General features: G+C 37.7%; 1 protein-coding gene and 1 long non-coding RNA gene across 5 annotated transcripts in view; one reads left to right on the top strand and one right to left on the bottom strand.

Moving 5' to 3' along the window:
• The window catches only part of LOC126827504 (cadherin-related hmr-1-like), a 92,929-nt gene that overhangs the window by 51,226 nt on the left and 21,009 nt on the right, over positions 1 to 20,694 (top strand). Inside the window, exons 1-5 of one of the 4 annotated variants that reach the window (XM_050556948.2) lie at positions 15,973 to 16,145; positions 18,055 to 18,205; positions 18,522 to 18,689; positions 19,575 to 19,706; positions 19,912 to 20,031. The exons of the other annotated variants lie outside the window; for them this stretch is intronic. Of the exons in view, the coding sequence (XP_050412905.1) occupies positions 16,089 to 16,145; positions 18,055 to 18,205; positions 18,522 to 18,689; positions 19,575 to 19,706; positions 19,912 to 20,031 (628 nt within the window). The 5' untranslated portion in view covers positions 15,973 to 16,088. Of the gene's footprint in view, positions 1 to 15,972; positions 16,146 to 18,054; positions 18,206 to 18,521; positions 18,690 to 19,574; positions 19,707 to 19,911; positions 20,032 to 20,694 lie in introns of those variants that run through there. 4 annotated transcript variants of the gene reach the window in all.
• LOC126827684 (uncharacterized) lies at positions 10,985 to 13,109 on the bottom strand. The gene is made up of 3 exons (XR_007682834.2): positions 12,941 to 13,109; positions 12,573 to 12,680; positions 10,985 to 11,735 (listed from the first exon to the last, which is right to left on the bottom strand). It is a non-coding gene; the product is annotated as an uncharacterized LOC126827684 (long non-coding RNA).

Genomic DNA, 20,694 nt, shown 5'->3' with positions numbered 1-20,694 from the left:
AGGAGTATGCCACGTCGGATCAATGCTTGTTTGGCAAACAGAGGAGGATTTACCCGTTACTGACTTGGTTGTGATGCTGTGGTAACTTTGCTGTTTGACCCCGGGTATCATTTTACCCTTATAATGGTCAGTCTGTGCCTTACTTAGTCTAACGATCATTTGGAATAAATCGATGAATGTGAACTTCATTTCATTTTGTCATTTGTTTCTTCGTCAGTTTCATTAGGTGACTTTAATAACACTTAAAAATCAAATATCCCCTACTTTTTTTGAATAGTATAATAGTATGAATGGCTGGCTGCCTCTAATTTTACTTTATCTTGTAGATGCAAGTTATACAAATAGCCTGACGGCGGTATATTATATTCTGCAATTTATCTATAGATGAGTAATCGTGTTACGCCTCCTATTCATAAAACGGGATTTTGTGACCCTTCAGTCAATACCCGGATTTTTACTATTAAAACCCCTGGACTACAGAACCCACCAATTATAAACATGTTCCTGTTTGTATATTTCCGTAAATAAATTATTTTTTAGACGTTGAATCTTCGCTGTCTACCACCTAGTGGAGCATGGCTTCCCGATCGTGGATTTCATGACGCTGGTTTATTCAGTGTTATGTTTTCTACGGTCACGTGTACAGTACTAGAGAGGAGAATGTTGCCCGGTCAGTGGTGTTTCCACATCGAATTCCAATTGTCAAATATTGTTTTACTTGTAATGGGGTGGATCCTGCTGACCAGACTAAAAATAATCCACCATAGCACAACGAACGGCGTGTGCTCGTCTTTATTATCCCCGTTGAAATGAAATGAAATGGGGTTTAACGTCCTACTGTTCTGCTCCTATGCTGGGCTAATGAAGACGGGCATACGCCATACAGTGTGCTATGGGGGACATTTTGCCCGGGCAGCGGCACTATCGCCTACTCTTATATCGAATTCCAACTGCCAGGGGATCTTTTACGTGCATTCCAATGTATACACGGGACCTCGGTTTTTCGTCTCATCCGAAGGACTAGACAGCTGTCCTTGTCAGACCCGCCATCCTGCATCACTGACAAGGGGAAACCACACCGGAAAATCTGGATGAACTTTCTCGGCCAATCAGGGATCGAACACCCGACCTAATTTCATTTTATTTCTCTATATTGTTATTGTTTAATAAAGATACCTCTGTTCGAAATTAGAACCATTTCGTAAACTTGGCTATTCTCGTCTATTCATTTTGACTCGTGCAGATTATGAAGTCGACAAGTGGAAGTTTTCTTAACTTTATCGATTGAGCAGTCAAAAACAACTCGATTTATATGGAAATCAATCACTGTTTTATACACATATAACACGACGTTTTGACAAGTATTCTTTTATCGTTTTCAAGTACAAAGGATAATCTGGTAAACTATAGGGTAATATTTATAGAGCTACCAAAAAGAATAGATTTCTTGAAGGCGAAAGTTGGATCGGCAATAGTCACTAAATAGATCGGTTTAACAGATGTTCCCGATAAAGTAAATATACCCCTACAATATATCCCCCCCCCCCCGCCATTGTTCTTTTAGCTGATGTATTTGCCCATGTTTTGTAGATGCTCTGTTAGTGGTGGCCGTAGTGATCAAACAGTTGCAGTCGATAATTTAGAAGAAAACAAAGATAAAATTGATAAGAAACGACTTAAGTGATATGTTTTCTGTACAGACGTATCATTTGTTTGATACGAGGATAATAATGTTACTTTACAGTAATGTGAATATATACTCTTCAAAAAAAGTAGGGGATATTGAAATGCAAATACCTATGCAGGATGTGATATGATAAATACTCATGGACACTTGACATGCTTTGAGAGTATGTTCACAGATAAAGAACTTAATTATCACCCCAACAGAACCACTGAGCTGCACATGCGACACGCAATAGCGCCATGATACACGTGGGGGGGGGGGGGGTCATTGTCAAATTAGACACTTAAAGGAAGGGTTGATGAAAACTGCCGCGTGCTGGTTAATCTATCCATGTTTGCTTTCCTATCGGTTCTTGCATAAGATTTATTGTTTAGCGTATCTTTGCTTTAGTGTGTTACGTTTAATTTGATCGGGAGACGTGTTCGTCGACGTCAACATCAACCGACAACACTGCAAGAATTGATCGTGGCACTGCAAGAGTAGTGGGTCAGATTGCCCCAAATTGTGATTGGACGGTTGATTAGGAGCATGCCACGACAAAAAGCTGAATGTCTGAGGATTGGTGGAGCAATTACTCATTATTAAGACAAAAATCAAAAACGTCCATTTTCACTTTTGACGGTGTATCTCTTTGCGAGTGAAATGGGGCCGTCAGATAAGTCGCCCATATGAACTGTTTATGTTCATGTGTAGATAATTAGCCTGTTATTAACATACACTGGTTACCTCTAACAAAAACAGCAGTGCATTTCCGTAGTTTTGTATTGTTTCTGGATATCCCCTACTTTTTTTTTGAAGAGCATATACACATGGATGATTGGTTCATACCTTGATTTATAATTTAACAAGTTGTCCCCCTTTACTGTTCAAAGCAAGTACAATGCTAAACCTAAAATAAAGAAACAAAATATCGGTGTCAATTCTTGTAAAAAAATGCCACAGGCCTTCGTTTATAAACTAAACTTTATTTAAAGTGGGGGAGGCTACCCGATTTTTTTTTCATTTTCAATTCAATAGCTTTTAAAATTTAAAAAAACAAAATTGGGGTAGCCCCGCCTCCCTCTGTTGTTTGATTGAGATATAAAATTGACAATTATTTCTCTCTGCCAACAAAATGGTGGAATACCTTATATCGTTATGAATTTGTTTTTCATGATATTTGCTCCAGATATTTGTATTCATGTGTAAATAAAAAAACCATAATTCGTTATCATATATATGACATTTAGTTTGATTTCTGATTTATAGAGGTGGTTATTATAATTGTCACTTTGAAATTGGTTCTAGTTTTCTCAGGGAAATAATATACCTTACTTAGTACAAGACGTATGAAAATAACATTCGTTAAGACCTTTAGTCTGTTAAAATTTTTAGAATTGTTTATTGCAACAAAAGGGAAGCATATTTAGGAGAGAGAGAGAGAGATAGATAGAGAGAGAGGAGGGGTTTAACGTCCACTCGACACAAACTAGATCATTTCGGGACTAACATATGGTTTAATTTTTATTTCAATAATTCGCTTGCGCGTAGGGGTCTTTAGCAGTGGGAGGAAACCGGAGGACCTGGAGAAACCCACGAGGATGGACAGGCGATCCTATTCCTTGTCACGTACAACCGGGGATTCGAAACCACGCCAGTTGGCTCAATGACAGGTCTTATGCTACAGCGCGCATGTGCTAACCATTCGGCCATCCAACCACCCGGAAGCATATTTAAAGGACATTACCAAGGTCTACAGACTATACATATGTCAATGTGATAGATTTAGCTAGAGATATTCCAGATTTGATTTTTACGATTTTTAGTCGATCAAAGATTTTAGAATTGTTTACTGCAACAATGCTCGCTGTCCTCCATAACGTGACCACATGTATGATGGATTGTTAGACACATTCATTACAAATTTGTTGTAGATCACTTTTTTGGTACCTTAGTCTGGAGTGAATTCTTTGTCTATTTCTGGCCCTTTTGTAGCAGTGGTTTGGATTATTTGATCATTTTTGCTTTACATTGAATTGTTTTTAAGTTGGGCTTCGCTTAAAATCGTCTGTAAGATTATTCCATGCTACTTCTTTCTCTGTCACGAGGATTACATGTCACACTAAGGAAAACGATGGTTATAGTTTAATCTGATAGCCATATAAATAAACTAATTTAATACTATACTAACCAGCAAAAAAGAAACGACAGTACGATTTCAAAGTCACTTTAATCAAATCATTCTAGAAAACGACTTACTAAATGGATCAAAGCAATTTTTGTGAACAGTATGTTGACGCATAAGTGATTAAATCATGACAATTCCAAGACATTACGAGAAGGTTTAGAGTCTGTACACAGTCTATACATCAGTATCTGGTGTGTCCACCGCGAGTGTCAATAACAGCGGCGCAGCGTCTGTACATGTAATGTGTTTGGTCTCGGTACGACGTTATTAAATCTCCTCTAAATTTCATCCCAAAGATGTTCAATCGGGTTTAAGTCCGGACTAAGGGTTGGCCAGTGCATAACGTTGACACCGTTCTGCTGTAGAAGGTCCCGAGTAACTTTGGCGGTGTGGGCACGGGCGTTGTCATGCTGGAAAACGTTGGTTCGATGATGTGCGAAATGTGGTATGACGTCGGATCTGAGAGCGTGATCGATGTAGCACACTGATGTGACGTGGCCTCCTCTCCCTGGACCAAGATTAAATTTTGGAACACCACAGGGCCCACTCTCTGGTTCAGGCCCATTCCATCCCAAACCATAATGCACGGACCTGCCCATGAGTCTCGTTCCATGACACATTAGTCAGAATGACGCTGGCCACGTCGACGCCATTTTCTTGTTCTGCCATTGGCAGTTGAACAGAACTGTTCTCCATTGCTTGTGTCGCCAGTTCTCGTCTTGTTGGACAAACTGTAGACGCTCACGTCGATGGCAAGGGGTGAGGATCGGTCCACGGTAAGGTCTACGACAATGGATGTTCTCTCTGGTGAGACGTCGGCACACTGTATCGGTACTGGTGGGTCTTCTGTGTGTTCCCACTGTCTGACGTGCTCAGATGCCTGTGTGAAGGGATTCTGCACGTGCTGTCGCACAACATGGAGGTCTTATCGCCTTGTGGTAACCCTTGGTCTACCAGTTCGGGGGTGATCATCCGTGGTGTTGGTGGCCCGAAAGCGTTGCTGAAACCTGTAGATGGTCCGAACATTGACCTGGAAGTGATTGTCAACGACTTGGACTGTGTGGCCAGCGTCGAGTCTTCCAAGCGCCTGGTTCCTCTGAGTTGTCGTGAATCGTGGCATGTTGCTGACGTTGTAGTGTGAATGATTCAACCAGGTATTGGGGTTCATTTTATAGAGCTGATCCTGGTGAACAGCACGTGCAGCATCATTTACATGAAAATCATGAAGAACACATTACCATCTCAGAAGTATGGTGGCTGATAGTGGCCATGCTAAATCTCGCCCTTTTCATAACGCGACAACACGACATCACGACAGTATTGACGCAATCATACGACACTTTATTCTGTCGTATCATCGTGTTATTTTTATCGTAACGTCGAGATGTCGACTTATTGTCCTAGTCTCTTTCTACAAGTCACAAAAATACAGCTGTACTCATTACATCATATATAGGCCTAAGTAGTAGATTTGATAAATATAAAAGAGATAGTAGGAAAACGTTGATTAATTATTTGTTTTCTCAAAATAATGAAACATTTTGTGTCCACAAGTGAATTATATTTGGTATTATATTAAAAAAATCTAGAATTACAATAGCAGGACCAAAGTGAGTTAGCTAAGTTAATTCCTTGAAGAAAAAGTGGTGTCGGGAGGTATCGAACAAGTAAGCATTCATTGCCATGTGTACGACACCCACCAATATTTATAGATGACTGGAGCGATAGTTTAAAAGTGATTTAAATTCAGAAGACAGGGTGGGAAGGGGATTGTAAAAAAAACAAATCGGGTCACATTCTTTAAAATCACAGCATTATCATAGTGCAGCACGTCACCCCAATAGTTGCAGGAGTTTTTTTTAAATGAGGTGGAGAAAACGATTCGCAGCCTGTCATTGAGTCAACTGGCGTGGTTTTGAATCCCCGGTTGTACGTGACAAGGTGTAGGGTCGCCTGTCAAACCTCGTGGGTTTTCTCCGGGTCCTCCGGTTTCCTCCCACTGCTAAAGACCCCTACGCGCAAACGATTTATTGAAATAAAATTAAACCATATGTTAGTCCCGAAATGACCTAATTTGTGTCGAGTGGACGTTAAACCCCCTCTCTCTCCCTCTCTCTCTCTCGCTCTTTCTCTCTCTCTCTCTCTCTCTCTCTCTCTCCCATTTGACATCACTAATGGGATTGAGGCCTAGATGAGTAAAAATAGGCCCAGTAATATCTTCAACTATGAACACACTCTAAAATCCTCATACCCCCCCCCCCCCCACGTCACCCAAATAGATGCAGGAGTTTTTTTTATGAGGTGGAGAAAACGATTCGCAGCCGTTATTGACCTTATCGCATATAGGCTTGCATCCGTTTGACATCACTATTGGGATTGGGGCCTAGATGAGTAAAAATAGGCCCAGTAATATCTTCAACTATGAACACACTCTAAAAGCCTCATACCCCCCCCCACCCCCACGTCTCTTATTTAGTTTTACAAATAATTCCAGAATCAATAAAATGGTATCAATGATGTTTGATACAACTGGAAAATAATATGTCAAAAATTGATTAAACATGAGAAATATTATTACATATTGAATCCGTATCAGTGATAACGTACATTTACTCAATATGTTCCTTCCAATGGATCATCATTTAACATGAAACAAGGAAAGCAGCGATCGAAGAAAAAGATTTAAAAACACACACATTTCAATATGACAGTAGTGATTCGGTCATGCATTTACATTCGAGAGTGTCATGCTTTCTTTGAAAGTAATGATTGTGCCAAATTTGAACAAAGTCAGTTTACATTCGCGGCCTATATGTAGAGTGTTGACAGATCAAACGTAAAAAAAAACAAAGAAAAAACCAGACCTATAAAAATATATTTCTAAAACTCTTTTAATTTTGAAATAATATTGTTTTCGCGTGTGCTAAGTGTTTCAGCGAATACATGTAGTTACAGAAAGGGTCTTGTAGATTAAGACTATAGCGCATGTGCAGTTTCAAACTTCCGAGACGACAAGTCGACAAGTCGATGATACGACAAAACCAAACTGTCGTATCATCGACTTGTCGACTTGTCGTCTCGGAAGTTTAAAACTGCACATGCGCCATAGTCTTAATCTACAAGACCCTTTCTACAACTATTCGCTAAAACACTTATCACACGTAAAAACAATATAATTTCAAAATTAAAAAAGGTTTAGAAAATATATTTTCATAGATCTGTTTTATTTAAGGTGTTATCTGTCAACCCTCTGGTATAACTACAGACTGCGGAACTAAATGTTCAAATTTGGCATAATCATTACATTCAAAGACAGGATGGCACGAAATGAAATGAAATGGGGTTTAACGTCCTACTGTTCTCTCCTAAGCTGGGCTAAAGACGACGGGCATACGCCATACAGTGTGCTATGAGGGAATTTTGCCGGGGAAGCGGCGCTACGGCCCGCTCTTATATCGAAATCCAACTGCCAAGGGATCTTTTACGTGCACGCCAATGTGTACACGGGACCTCGGTGTTTCGTCCCATCCGAACGATTAGACAGCTGTCATTGTCAGGCCCTCCGTCCTGCATCACTGACAAGGGGGAACCACGCCGGTAAATCTTGATGAATTTTGTCGGCCAATGCAGGGATCGAACCAATCTTTGAAAAAAGTCGTCTAATATCTCTGTAAAAGATGACTGTTTTCAACACATGCAATCACGTCACGCGGTGTCAATCATTGGACCAATGGCGCGTGCATTGTTTATATAAGACGTAACTGCTTCGGGTAGAATGATGCCTTTTACTCATTTTAATACCCATTTACGCTACATAGGAAATATTTTTTACCTACAAATACTCCAAATGTCTTTATTTATTTTTCTAATACATAAAAAAAAATGTTTTAGAATTAAATTTGTCGGAGGAATAATGTTAATATTGGGGACTCATTAAGTCGCATCGATGTCATCCTTATCAGAGGCCTAGCGAATATTCACTTCTGATCAGTGTGGGATCGACGCCCGACCTCCAGGCTAGCTAGCCAGCGTCTTGCCCATGTAGCCACGCGATCCTCTGAAAGGATGATACTCTCGGGTGTAAATACATGACCGAACCACTACTGTCATATTGAAGACGGGCATACGCCATACTATGAGCGAAATTTTGCCAGGACAGCGCACTATGGCCTACCATTATATCGAATTCCAACTACCAAGGGATATTTTACGTGCCAGGCCCTCTGTCCAGCACAACTGACAAGACCTCGTCGGAAATTCTGGATGAACTTTCTCGTCCAATGAAGGGATCGAACACCCAGCTTTCGGGTTACAGAACCAACGTCTTACCTGCCTAGACACGGCGACTCCCCCGCAAAATATCAAGCACCAAAAACAATGGATCGAGGCCTAGATGATTACACACTATGAAAGCCTCATACGCCCCCCCCCCTCCCCCACGTCTCTTATTTTGTTTTACAAATAATTTCAGAATCAATAAAATGGTATCAATGATGTTTGATACGACTGGAAAATAACATGTATAACATTGATTAAACAACATAGGTAGTAATGAGAAATATTACATATTGAATCCGTATTAGTGATAGCGTAGATTTACTCAATACGTTCTTTCCAATAGATCATCATTTAACTTGAAACAAGGGTAACAGTCGATCGAAGAATGTGACAGTAGTGCTTCGGTCATGCATTTACCTCCGAGAGTGCCCCCCTTTCTTTGAAAGTAATGATTGTGCCAAATTTGAACAAATTCCATCTAGATTCGCGGCCTGTAGGTAGAGTGTTGACAGATCAAATGTAAAAAAAAACAAACAAAAACCCCAGACCTATAAAAATATATTTTCTTAAACTCTTTTAATTTTGAAATTATATTGTTTTCACATGTGCTAAGTGTTTTAGCGAATATTTATAGAAGGTAATATAATCTTTTATTGGCATTTAGCAATTGGAAACATAACAAAACTGACACAGTTATATGGGACAACAATCACTGTTTTATTATACACAAGCACAACGTTTCGATAAGTATTCTCTTATCGTTATCATTGTGCTTGATAACGATAAGAGTATACTTATCGAAACGTTGTGCTTGTGTATAATAAAACAGTGATTGTTGTCCCATATAACTGTGTCAGTTTTGTTTTTTTATTTATAGAAGAGTCTTGTAGATAAAGACTATAGCGCATGTGCAGTTTTAAACTTCCGAGACGACAAGTCGACAAGTCGATGATACGACAGTTTAGCGTTTTGTCGTACCGTCGTATCATCGACTTGTCGTGGCGATAAGTCGATGATACGACAGCACGACAAAATAAAGTCGATGATACGACAAAATCAGACGATCTTACGACAGTTTGTTCTGTCGTAAGATCGCCCGATTTTATCGTAAGATCGTGTGATTTTGTCGTGCCGTCGTATCATCGACTTATCGCCACTGTAAGTCGATGATACGACGACACGACAAAATCACACGATCTTACGACAAAATCACGCGATCTTACGACAGAACAAACTGTCGTAAGATCGCGTGATTTTGTCGTGTCATCGACCCAATTTTGTCGTGCCGTCGTATCATCGACTTATCGCCACAACAAGTCGATGATACGACGGCACGACAAAAAGCGAAACTGTCGTATCATCGACTTGTCGACTTGTCGTCTCGGAAGTTTAAAACTGCACATTGCACATGCGCTATAGTCTTAATCGACAAGACCCTTTCTATAACTATTCGCTAAAACACTTGGCACATGTCAAAATAATACAATTTCAAAATTAAAATAGTTTTAGAAAATATATTTTTATAGGTCTGGGTTTTTTTTTACGTTTTATCTGTCAACACTTTACCTACAGGCCGCGAATCTAGATGGATTTTGTTCAAATTTAGCACAATCATTACTTTCAAAGAAAGGATGACACCCACGGATGTAAATGCATGACCGAACCACGACTGTCATATTGAAACTTGTTTTTTAAAATCTTTTTTTCTTCGATCGGCTGCTTCCCTTGTTTTCAAGTTAAATGGTGATCCATTAGAAGGAACATTTTGAGTAAATGTATCATTGATACGGATTCAAAATGTAATATTTACTACCCTATGTTGTTTAATCAATTTTAGACACATTAATTTCCAGTCGTATCAAACATCATTGATAGGGACCTGCCATTTTATTGATTCCGAAATTATTTGTTAAACAAAAAAAGAAGGGGGGGGGTGCGTAGGGGACTTTCGGAGTGTGTTCATAGCTGAAGGCAATACTGGGCCTATTTTTAATCATCTAGGCCCCGATCCCATTAGTGATGCCAAACGGATGAATACGCGATAAGGTCAATAACAGCTGCAAATCGCTTTCTTCACCTCATAAAAAACCTCCCCTGCACTTATTGGGATGGCGTGCTACACCAATGCAGTGATTTTCTGTGATCTGATTTGAGGTTTTATATAATCCCCTTCCCACTCTAATAAAATAAATTGGAAATCTTCTGAAATCGCTTCTAAACTATCGCTTCAGTAATCTATAAGTATTGGTGGGTGTCGTACACGAGGCAATGCATGCTTGTTCGATACCTACCGACACCACTTCTTATTCAAGGAATTAACATAGCTGACTCACTTTTGTCCTGCTATTATAATTCTAGATTTTTTGAATATAATACCAATAATTCAATTTTGGGCGCAAAATGTTTCATTATTTTGAGAAAACGAATAATTAATCAACACTTTCCTATTATCTCTTTTGACGAGTCTTATTGTATCTAATCTGATGTAATGAGTGTAATGAGTACAGCTGTATTTTTGTGACTTGTAGAAAGAGACTATGCCAATAAGTCGACATCTCGACGTTAGGATAAAAATAACACGATGATACGACAGAGTTAAGTGTCGTATGATTGCGCCAATACTGTCGTGATGTCGTGTTGTCGCGTTATGAAAAGGGCGAGATTTAACATGGCCACTATCAGCCACCATACAGAAGTCAGGTTGCCTTTTTGAGAACATTTCCTGAGTCCAATTCTGTGCTCGGGAAGAGGCCTATTGCTCAGGTAAAGTTTGAGATGTGGTAACAAATATACAATGGAAACATTTGGCAAGTTTTATGCAATGCGTCTATTCAGAGTAACATACCAACCTGACGTTTCTTTTGCTGCTTAGTATTTATCTTGAAAGTGTCTATAATACTTCTGCTGTTTCTGCCACATCGATTACAAATCGCAATATGGAAAATGTGACTGTGCACTATAAGATTTTATTCCTAATAAAAGTTGAAAGTTGGAGTTGAAAGGAAGAACCACATAGAAATGTTTACAGTACTAAAATATCAGTTAAAACATGTTCTGAAGGCCAAATTTGTCCACCCCCCACACTGCTACAGCATGACTAATTTATATTCTTAATATACAGTTATTAGTAAACATACGTTAGAATTATAATAATTTGAATATGTGTTAAAGGGCACGTCAATAACCTGTCAATCATTTTAATATGACGTTTTAAATAAAGGGATTGTCAGACGAAAGAAATGCACTCTATGAATGCAAATATGTACTAGATTACCCATATGCACGTTAAAGAAGCTTATATAAATCAGTCTTGGGTAAAATTATGATCGCCTCCGTATGGAATATAAACTTTATTAAATGGAATGAAACGGGATTTACCGTCAATTCCAATAGTTATTTTACGTGAACGCCAACGTGTATTCAGAACTTTGTTCGTCCAATCCGAACGACGTGACGCCGTTCCTTGCCAGATCATCGGTTCTACACCTCTGGCAAGGGGAAACTACCTGGAAAATCTCGAGATACTTTCTGAACAAAAGGCCCTTCTGGTTAGTGAGAGAGCATGACACACTCAGTCACCGTGGCACACTGTAAACAATAATTCTGTAAAAAAAAAAATAAATAAAACAAAAAAAAAACAAGAAAAAAAACAAAAAAAACAAAAAAAAATTCTGGCAGCAAATTTACCATATTTTTATTCTATTGTTTTACCAGACAATTTCTCTTAAGTCATATTAGCATGTTTCTGTTTACAAACAGGTAAAATTACAGGATAAACATCTGGTAAATCTGCTGCCAGAATAGTTTCTGTTCTTTATAACATAATTATTTTGGTTAAATATAAACCAAATCATCTGTAAAAAAATAATTTATTTTCTGTAAATGTAACTTTTCAGTCATGAATTTATATACATATTAAAAATTAACAGCAAGAAAAGTTACATCGCTTCTTCTTGTAAATTTTTCTATTTTCAATACAAACTTGAAACAAAGTTAAATTAAAAGGTGTTCACTTAAGTGCATATATGATGGGGTATCCTATCGGCGGTGGAGATAAATGTTTAGGGCTTACGGCCATGTACTGTCAAAAGCACATAGGGCCCCAATTGTTAGTCCAAACTGAACAAATTCCAACCTGCACCATTGACAGGGAAGAATAAGTTACAAAACAAGCATGTGTAGCTCTCTTGGCTAATGGTCAATAAGTCGACATCAAATTCACTGAGCCATCGCGTCTCTTACACATTAATATTGTTTGCATTATAATACATTATACATCTGTATGGTCGCTATATAGTGTATTGATCATAGATTCCAAACATAAAAAAGCAACGAACTGAACAGACAGCACAAAGGCCGTGTCTTTAAATCCAATAACATTATACGTAGTATCTAATAATGCTTTGATTTTCCTTCACACATATTATTAGGAAGACTTACCTTCATATCTTATCGTTGATTTCCCTCTTTCTTTTTTTCTACGTTAACTGAATCCAACAGTATAACTTTGTGAATTAGCAGAACAGTGCCGTTAATATACAAGTTATTCTAGAATATTACAGGTAGTTTTATTACTAATACAATTTATATTGTTAATAAACAGTTTATATGTAAAAGATATCGACGTTCTTGTACAAAGACAGAAATGCGACTAAAACAATAGATTTTATGGTTAAAATACATCTCAAATCACAGATATTTCTGTAATAAATCGGATAGTTTCCTTCAAATACCAAAAAGTGGGATTTAAAAAACAGACATTCTTTACAGCGCATCCTTATAAAACCAATTCATTCATAAGACAATACCGTTGTCCTCTCTACATACTGTGGGTGCAGTATCGGTGCGGGAATTTTTCACCTAGATCGGCCCATTATACATTGCCTAGCTGAAACCAGTCCTACGATCATTGTCCAAATACAAAAGTTATGTGTCTGTGTTCTGTTTATTTAGTTTATAGACTGCTTGACAGTTTTCTTTGCATCGCGTAATAAAACGTTAACAGAACTACGCTATACCTAATATTAAATATATTTCTATATAGATAGATCTATGCTATTATCGGTTACCCGGGATATATCTGATACAATGGTTGGTAGACAAATAATAAAAACAAGCTATTGTATCAACATAACTAAAGGGAAAGGCTTACAGAACTTAAAGTGCGCATCAGAGAGAGAGAGAGAGAGAGAGAGAGAAAAAAAATGGGGTTTAACGCCCACTCGACACACACTAGGTCATTTCGGGACTAACATGGTTTTGATTTTTTATTTCAATAATTCGCTTACGCGTAGGAATCTTTAGCAGTGGGAGGAAATCGGGGGACCCGGAGAAAACCCACGAGGTTGGACAGGCGATCCTACTCCTTGTCACGTACAACCGGGGATTCGAAACCACGCCAGTTGACTCAATGACAGGTCTCATGCTACGGTGCGCACGTTTTACAACATCTAGACGTCGCTACACTGCTTTACAATTCCTGCACTTATAGCTACGTTATCTGCCTTTACTACAGACACGTGAACAGTAGCGACCAATCAGAGGTTGTGACAAAAACACACTCAGATCGAACATGGCGACCTTGAACTTTGACATTGAACGAAACTTGAACTTCGCAACTCGATTATCATAGGTAGACATTTTGATAAATTCTAACAGGAAATCGCGAAGCTTGGAATTCGCGATAATCGAGTAATTAGATGGGGTCCCAAGTTGGGTCAGTACGAATTGAAATTAGTGAGGAAATATGCAGGGTATTACATGAAGGGCTTGATCAGATGTACGGAGTTAAAGCGAGATCAAGCCTTCTATTGAAGATGTGTTCACCGTGTCCTTTTATCAGATTAAATTGGAGTAAGCCAACATTAAACCTGTACAATAATTAACATTATGAATACAACAAGATGGGTGTAAAATGTTATCGACGGCACTACGAACATTAGAGAAAAACAAATTTTGGTCGAATTGAATAAGTTTTGGCCATAATATATTTAATAAATTACCTTATTAAATCCATTCATAAAATTAATCCAAAGATAAACACACCTCACATTTTCTATCACTAAGGAATATATATATATGCACACCAAAACATATTGGACTATTGTGTCATATTTGCCAAAATGAAACAATTGAAAGAAATTTATGTTGTGGGGTAAATGTTTCTGTAAGGTAGGTTAACGGCGACAAATAGTCAATTTATACCGATTAACCCGCCTCCCCCCTCCCAAAAAAAAAATATTAAAAAGTAATTTATATAGATAGATAGAAAGAAAAAAATAATTAAAAAGTAAAAATTCATCTTAAGCTCCGGTCAGACCGGGGTGGCGTCCGTATACCCCAACAGACCGCGATGCTACGGCGACAGAAAATGGTTCTCAGAGCACGCCAATATCGCCATAACCGTGGTAAAAGCACAAGGTCTCCGGCAAACGTGAACACAACACGAGAAGATGTCTCAAAAAATTACAAACTTGAAAAAAGTCGCGTTCTTACCGCGACCCGTGCGATTATACCGCATGCTCACGGCGCGCCTGTCACGACCTCTCCGCACTTATGGCGTTTCTATTAAGATCTATTGGCTTGGCAATGGCGATCATCGGCGAACCCGCGGCGCCCCAACCACACACATGGGGTTCTTACAACACGACACGTCTTCTGCGTGTATCGCGAATGCACGTGCGTTTCTACCACGTGATCACGGCGGCTATATAAGTTGCCTGTTTTTTTATAGAAAGTCGCCATAGAGCGTAATGCAAGCTTGGTAACCGCGCCATGGTCGTATTACGAACTCTATAAACGCAGTGGCAGCGTATTTGCCACGTGTGTATTGCGCGTGTACTACGTTCAGAAGATGATACCACGCTTGTCACAGCTTTCCAGGTAAGATCGCAGAACCTTGGCGTTTGCTTTGAACATGCTCAAAACAAATGCCGTGACTCGACGATCATTGGCCACCATGGAGACCACAGCTGCACAGCATGATATCTGGCGTTTCCACCACGCTTATGACGATCTAACGCGCTCTGAGACCAATTTTTGTCGCCGTAGCAGCACAGTAAGGACGCCACGCCGGCCTGACGGGGGTATTATATAGTTAATGCTAGGTTCTCACTATCAAAATTCGCGCTACGATCGAAATTGTGGTTTTAATCGTGGAGTAACCGTGGTCTTATCATATATTGTAGTCAGTCATAGCAATCGCGTTGGTCGTATCGAAACATATCCGAACGTATTTGTACTAACCGGATCGTGGACTCAATAGGGACAATACTATCGTAATGCATCGCACAAGCAAGTGTTAAACTTAATGTAATTTCCAAACATAACAAATATTCATTGATAGTTTTGCTTTGATGTTAAAATAACAAACTATAATGCCATTTGCAGGTCTTTCTTTATGCCTGAAATGTTATCTAAATTATTAACTAATCCAGACCATAATCCACTCTCGATGTCATCGCTAGGCTGCGATATTTACTGGATTATAATCCGATGTGCTGCTCAACGTTCATTCATGATTAAATCAAAAAAATGGATAATTGAGACTATGTTTTTTTATTGTACCGACTTTAGTAATGATGATCGAGGCTAGGCCCAAAATTCGATGGCTAAATCGGTTCAGAGTGAATCTATTTGACTGAAAATTTCAGCAAATTCCTTTCACGTTACCTAGGTTTTATTGTGAGTGAATTTTTTCACGTATGCAGATCCAAACAACCGAGTGTCTATTTAGCAATTCTTTATATTGTATGAAATATTGAGGTATTGACTGGCGGTGTAACAATAAAATAATATATTCTTTTTATAAGCTTATATTGCCATACTGTGTCGCAACCCAATAAACTAACGATGCGTTTAATACTAAACAATTTTTCAGCGTATTAACAGAGTAGTTTTGTACTGGATTGACAAATATGTGACAGAATTACGTGTTTAAATTTTACAGAATTGGATATGTTAAAAACACAGAAAATGTTTAAACATTTTCTTGTTAGTTTTATGTTCCTCTTGGTAAGTAATGTGACCATTCAAATTAACTATTTTGTAACTTGTTTACATATTTGTACAGAAAGGAAACTCTTAGCTGGATTCAGTTGTTTTTATTTATTTGTCAGTTTATTTATTTGTAAATTAGCTTCTGTTCATTGTTTTAATAATCTTGGGGATGCTTTGTTTTTGTTTTTTTTAAATCATCTCAGACAATTAGTTATGATGATTTCATGTTTAGATAAAAATTGTTCATAAATACCATCTAATATATACAAATACTATTTTCAAAGAGGGTGTAAGGTTTTGAAGGTCTTTCTAGTGGGTAAAACAAAATATAATTTAGGTCATTCCATGTTAAGTGGATCAAATTTCAGAAAATTGGGAACATGACCCTCTCCCCAAAAATTATAAAAAGATATCCGTAAGTATAACTCTCTGGGTCAAAATCTTTCTGAGATATGGCCATTTGAAATTAGGGTACAGAGACGGATCATAAATTCAGTAATTATTTTTAGGTTTTCGAGTGCTTTAAACTCACATTTTAATAGAAGTAGAACTGTAACATACACTGATGTCCATCTTGTGTATTTTATGGCTTATTTTTTTATTTGACACTTGAAATCTGTGCGATGATGGAGTTTTAATGGCTATTATCAAAAGTGTTGACTTTTCACGTTGATTTTAAAATAATTTCTAAATGACCTATCTACATCATACTGTACTAAACTTATTTTGTTTCCAAATGAGAACAAAAAGGTTATTCCGCTTCTCAATTGAAATATTGGGGGGGAGAGAGAGAAATGGGGTTTAACGTCCACTCGACACAAACTAGGTCATTTCGGGACTAACATATGGTTTAATTTTATTTACATAATTCGCTTGCGCGTAGGGGTCTTTAGCAGTGGGAGGAAACCGGAGGACCCGGAGAAAACCCACGAGGTTGGACAGGCGACCCTACTCCTTGCCACGTTCCACCGGGGATTCGAAACCACGCCGGTCGACTCAATGGCAGACTTTATGATACAGCGCGCGCACGCTAACCATTCAGCCATCCACCCCCCTTGAAATATTGGGCTTTGACAATTAGATTAAAAAGTTACTTCTGAAAGACTTGGGCCTTTCATATCTCATATAATGTTCTACGTTATAAGTTGCTCTAAAATAACAAATAGGAGTCATATTTGTCATTTAAGAGCAACTTATAACGTCGAATAAGAATAAAGACTCATTTTGGCCCCAGGAAGTATCGTTTCAATTTAATTTTGCCATGAAAAACTGGGGAAAACTTGTTTTGTCTGCTTAGGAAGTCAAGTACAGTAACGTAGTTTCACTATCACTAGACCCCTAAAAACTACAGTCCGCAATTATTAGCGTATTCCAAGAAATATCTACGACTTTATAAAAACTTTCGTGAAGTATGGGCCGGTGTTTATGATTGTTATTATATCACTATTTATCTAAGCACATAAAATGGACAAAAACTGATATAATTAAGCATGTATCGGTCGACTTGGATAAAAAATATTTTCTTTTCTAAAAAGTATGGTCTTAAACTTTAGCTTTATTCGGGTTTGTTGGAGTTTTAAGGGGTAATTATAATATTTGAAAACGACTGAATATCTTTACATTTAGTTATCTAAACATACAAAATGGCCATAACTTATATAATTATGTATTGATCGACTCTGATCAAAATATTGTCTTTTAAAAAGGGTGTGGTCTAAAAGTATAATATGTTTGGTTTTATTCAGGCATGTTAGCATTTTAAGGGGGTAATTATAATGCGATATATTTGCAAAACAATCTTTATATTTAGTTTTAATAGTAATAGACCGTGATGTGAAATGTCTATAAAGAACAAGCAACGTTTCCCTTTGGGTTATTTATTTTTTGACTGCTTTACTTAATGAGGATGTTTATTTTTAAACAGAACATAATAACAATAAAAGCCCAATGGTCTTTGCCTGAATCAGCAGAGGGCTTAAACACATTTCCTGCGCAGCCTATAGCTTGTGCCAGTGCCTTGGACGTAACAGCAGTCCCGTCTACATGTAATGGGTGTTTTGGAGCATTACCTGTCGGTAGGTAATTATATCATACAAACATGATTATTTTTCTTATTTAATTTCATTGGCAATTATTCCTAATGGCGTTGTTGTAACTCGACAACGCACAGACTTGTTCTCAACTTAAAAATCGTGTTACTGGTCTTTCACAAATATATTTTATTTTATTCATAATAACACATTTTTATGGATTTACTTTTTCTGGGTTTATTAAAACGTTGCATGTAATAAACCAAGAAGTAGTAAATCCATAAAGTTGTGTTATTATGAATATTATACCTCTACTTCTAACTGATTAAATGTCTTATTTTATTTATTATTTTTTTCTCAGGTGGTGGTACCTATAATTTGTTTTACGCACCAAGGAATAATTTACGATTAGATTTTGATAAATCTAGAAATTATCAGATCACAGCGACATGTCGCGATACTGGAACCGCAGTGGTCATCAGTCTCGCAGTAATTCCAAATTTCCCGCCACGATTTCAAGACGCAAGAAGTAAGTTATGATACAGAGATATGCTTTTTGTGTTCCTTTCAAGATTACACCTTTCGAATATCTTTTCGAATACTTTTTCGAATACTAAAGGCACAACCAACTGTGACACCGACAAATACACCCTTATGACTCAAACACTCTACTCGCCATGTTTCATCAGATTCATTAGATCGGTTGGTGCAGACAAGTTAAATCCACATTTCAATTGAAGCTCACTGTGAATTATGAAACCTCAGGGAAAGTCATTGTACTCAAATAAATACACGGATTAATATCTATATTTCAAAATAAAATTCAAATCTATACTTTAGATGTATTATAGTAAATGAAGGACATTGAATGGTTGGCATTCTAGGATAGGATCGGCTGACTTTGGTCTAAACGGTACTGCATTAAAGTCATTAGATTCATGTCCAGACTTTGCTGTGTACCATGTACACTTTATAAAACCCCTCTTAATAAGCATCATACTTCTGCACAGTTGTCTTTTATTTATCCCTTTTATAGATATAAGAAATAAAACGACGAGATTTATTGTGGGTCCACAAGTCACCAAAATAACCAAACATTTGCTTTCAATCAAAAATGTTATCATACCACGTTATCATAACAATTTATTTTCAGTTCAACGTTCAATACTATATTTCATTTAAATAATCTATGTAAAACGAATTAATTTCACCCCAAAAATATCTGCTCCATTCGTTAACTTTATTATTGAAGATGCAGTGGCGTTTAAGTCTTTTGGTGGTTACTCTTGTCAAGTAGCTGCAGCTACACCTCCACAGAAGTTCAATATCAATCTCAATTGAATAATTATCCATTTCAAGTATAATTATTATAGTCACACTATTATTACAAATTAACTTCTTATTTCTATTTCAGCACGTCACACTATTACAACATTTACCCAAACTAATGGTGAAGTTCTTGATCTGAAACCAATGGACCCAGAGAGTGACACACTAACATTTACCATTACAGAACGACCAGATAATGGATTCTTCTCTATTGATAGTAGGCTTTATGTGTTATTTCCGTAAATAATAAGTTGGGGGGGGGGGGGGACTAAACGCAGGGAAATGGGTCCCTTTTTTATATAACAGAATATGTAAATATCATTAAACAAAGTCAAAATCGTTCATCCAAAATAATTATCATTCGATTTAGTTGATCCCTTGGTATTTAGTTCATGTACTATAACACCTGTTTTCGTCTTTAGACAATGGTGTGATAACAGCCAAGAAAAATATGAATACATTTTGTGAACCCGAGGATGTAACTGTTACTATGTCCGATCCTTACAACCCAGCAGTTACAAGAACTATAACAATGGATCCAGGTTAGTCTAGAATTTAGCTCATTTTAATGCGATAATTTCATATTTTCTAAGAAAGTCAGAGCATAATTATTTTTCTATGTATGTTGCTATTTAGGTTGTCAAATCATTTATATAGATTCATAGCACTTAAAAACACGGTACCTGAGAATTATAACATTTAGTGTACATAATGGAATCGGGGGGGTTCTTTCGATTGTCTGTGGTTAAACAGATACGAATAATGATGCCTGGTTGGCCACAACTCCAAACGAGGGTTGATCTCGCTTTAACCCACATCTTATCAAACCCTTGACGTAATACCCTGCATATTCGTCAGCAATATCGACAGACTTACATTCTGATGATACCAGATATACATGAACTGATACCATAGGAGAAAATTGGTACACTTTTCAGCTAGGTTGATTCCCCTGGGGTCCCGCTCTACAAGTGTTACCGACAAAGTAACAGTTGGGACACGTCCCTCTTACGACAAGGGTCGGTAATGCAGTGAATAGTGAAACAAGCTAATGCCACATTCAATGAAAGGACACAATTTGTTTAAGGCTCGGTAACCCAGAACCTCCTAGTCTTCAACGTCCGGGGTTCTGGGACCGTTGTCAATATTTGACGCAAAGTTTTATTGCCCATGCGTTACAGAGAGTTTGGTTTTGCATGTGGTTG

Source organism: Patella vulgata, chromosome 1 (genome assembly GCF_932274485.2).
Source record: "Patella vulgata chromosome 1, xgPatVulg1.2, whole genome shotgun sequence".
NCBI classification, from domain to species: domain Eukaryota; kingdom Metazoa; phylum Mollusca; class Gastropoda; family Patellidae; genus Patella; species Patella vulgata.
Note: the sequence above shows the minus strand (reverse complement) of the source record. Positions and strands in the feature narration are given on the sequence as shown.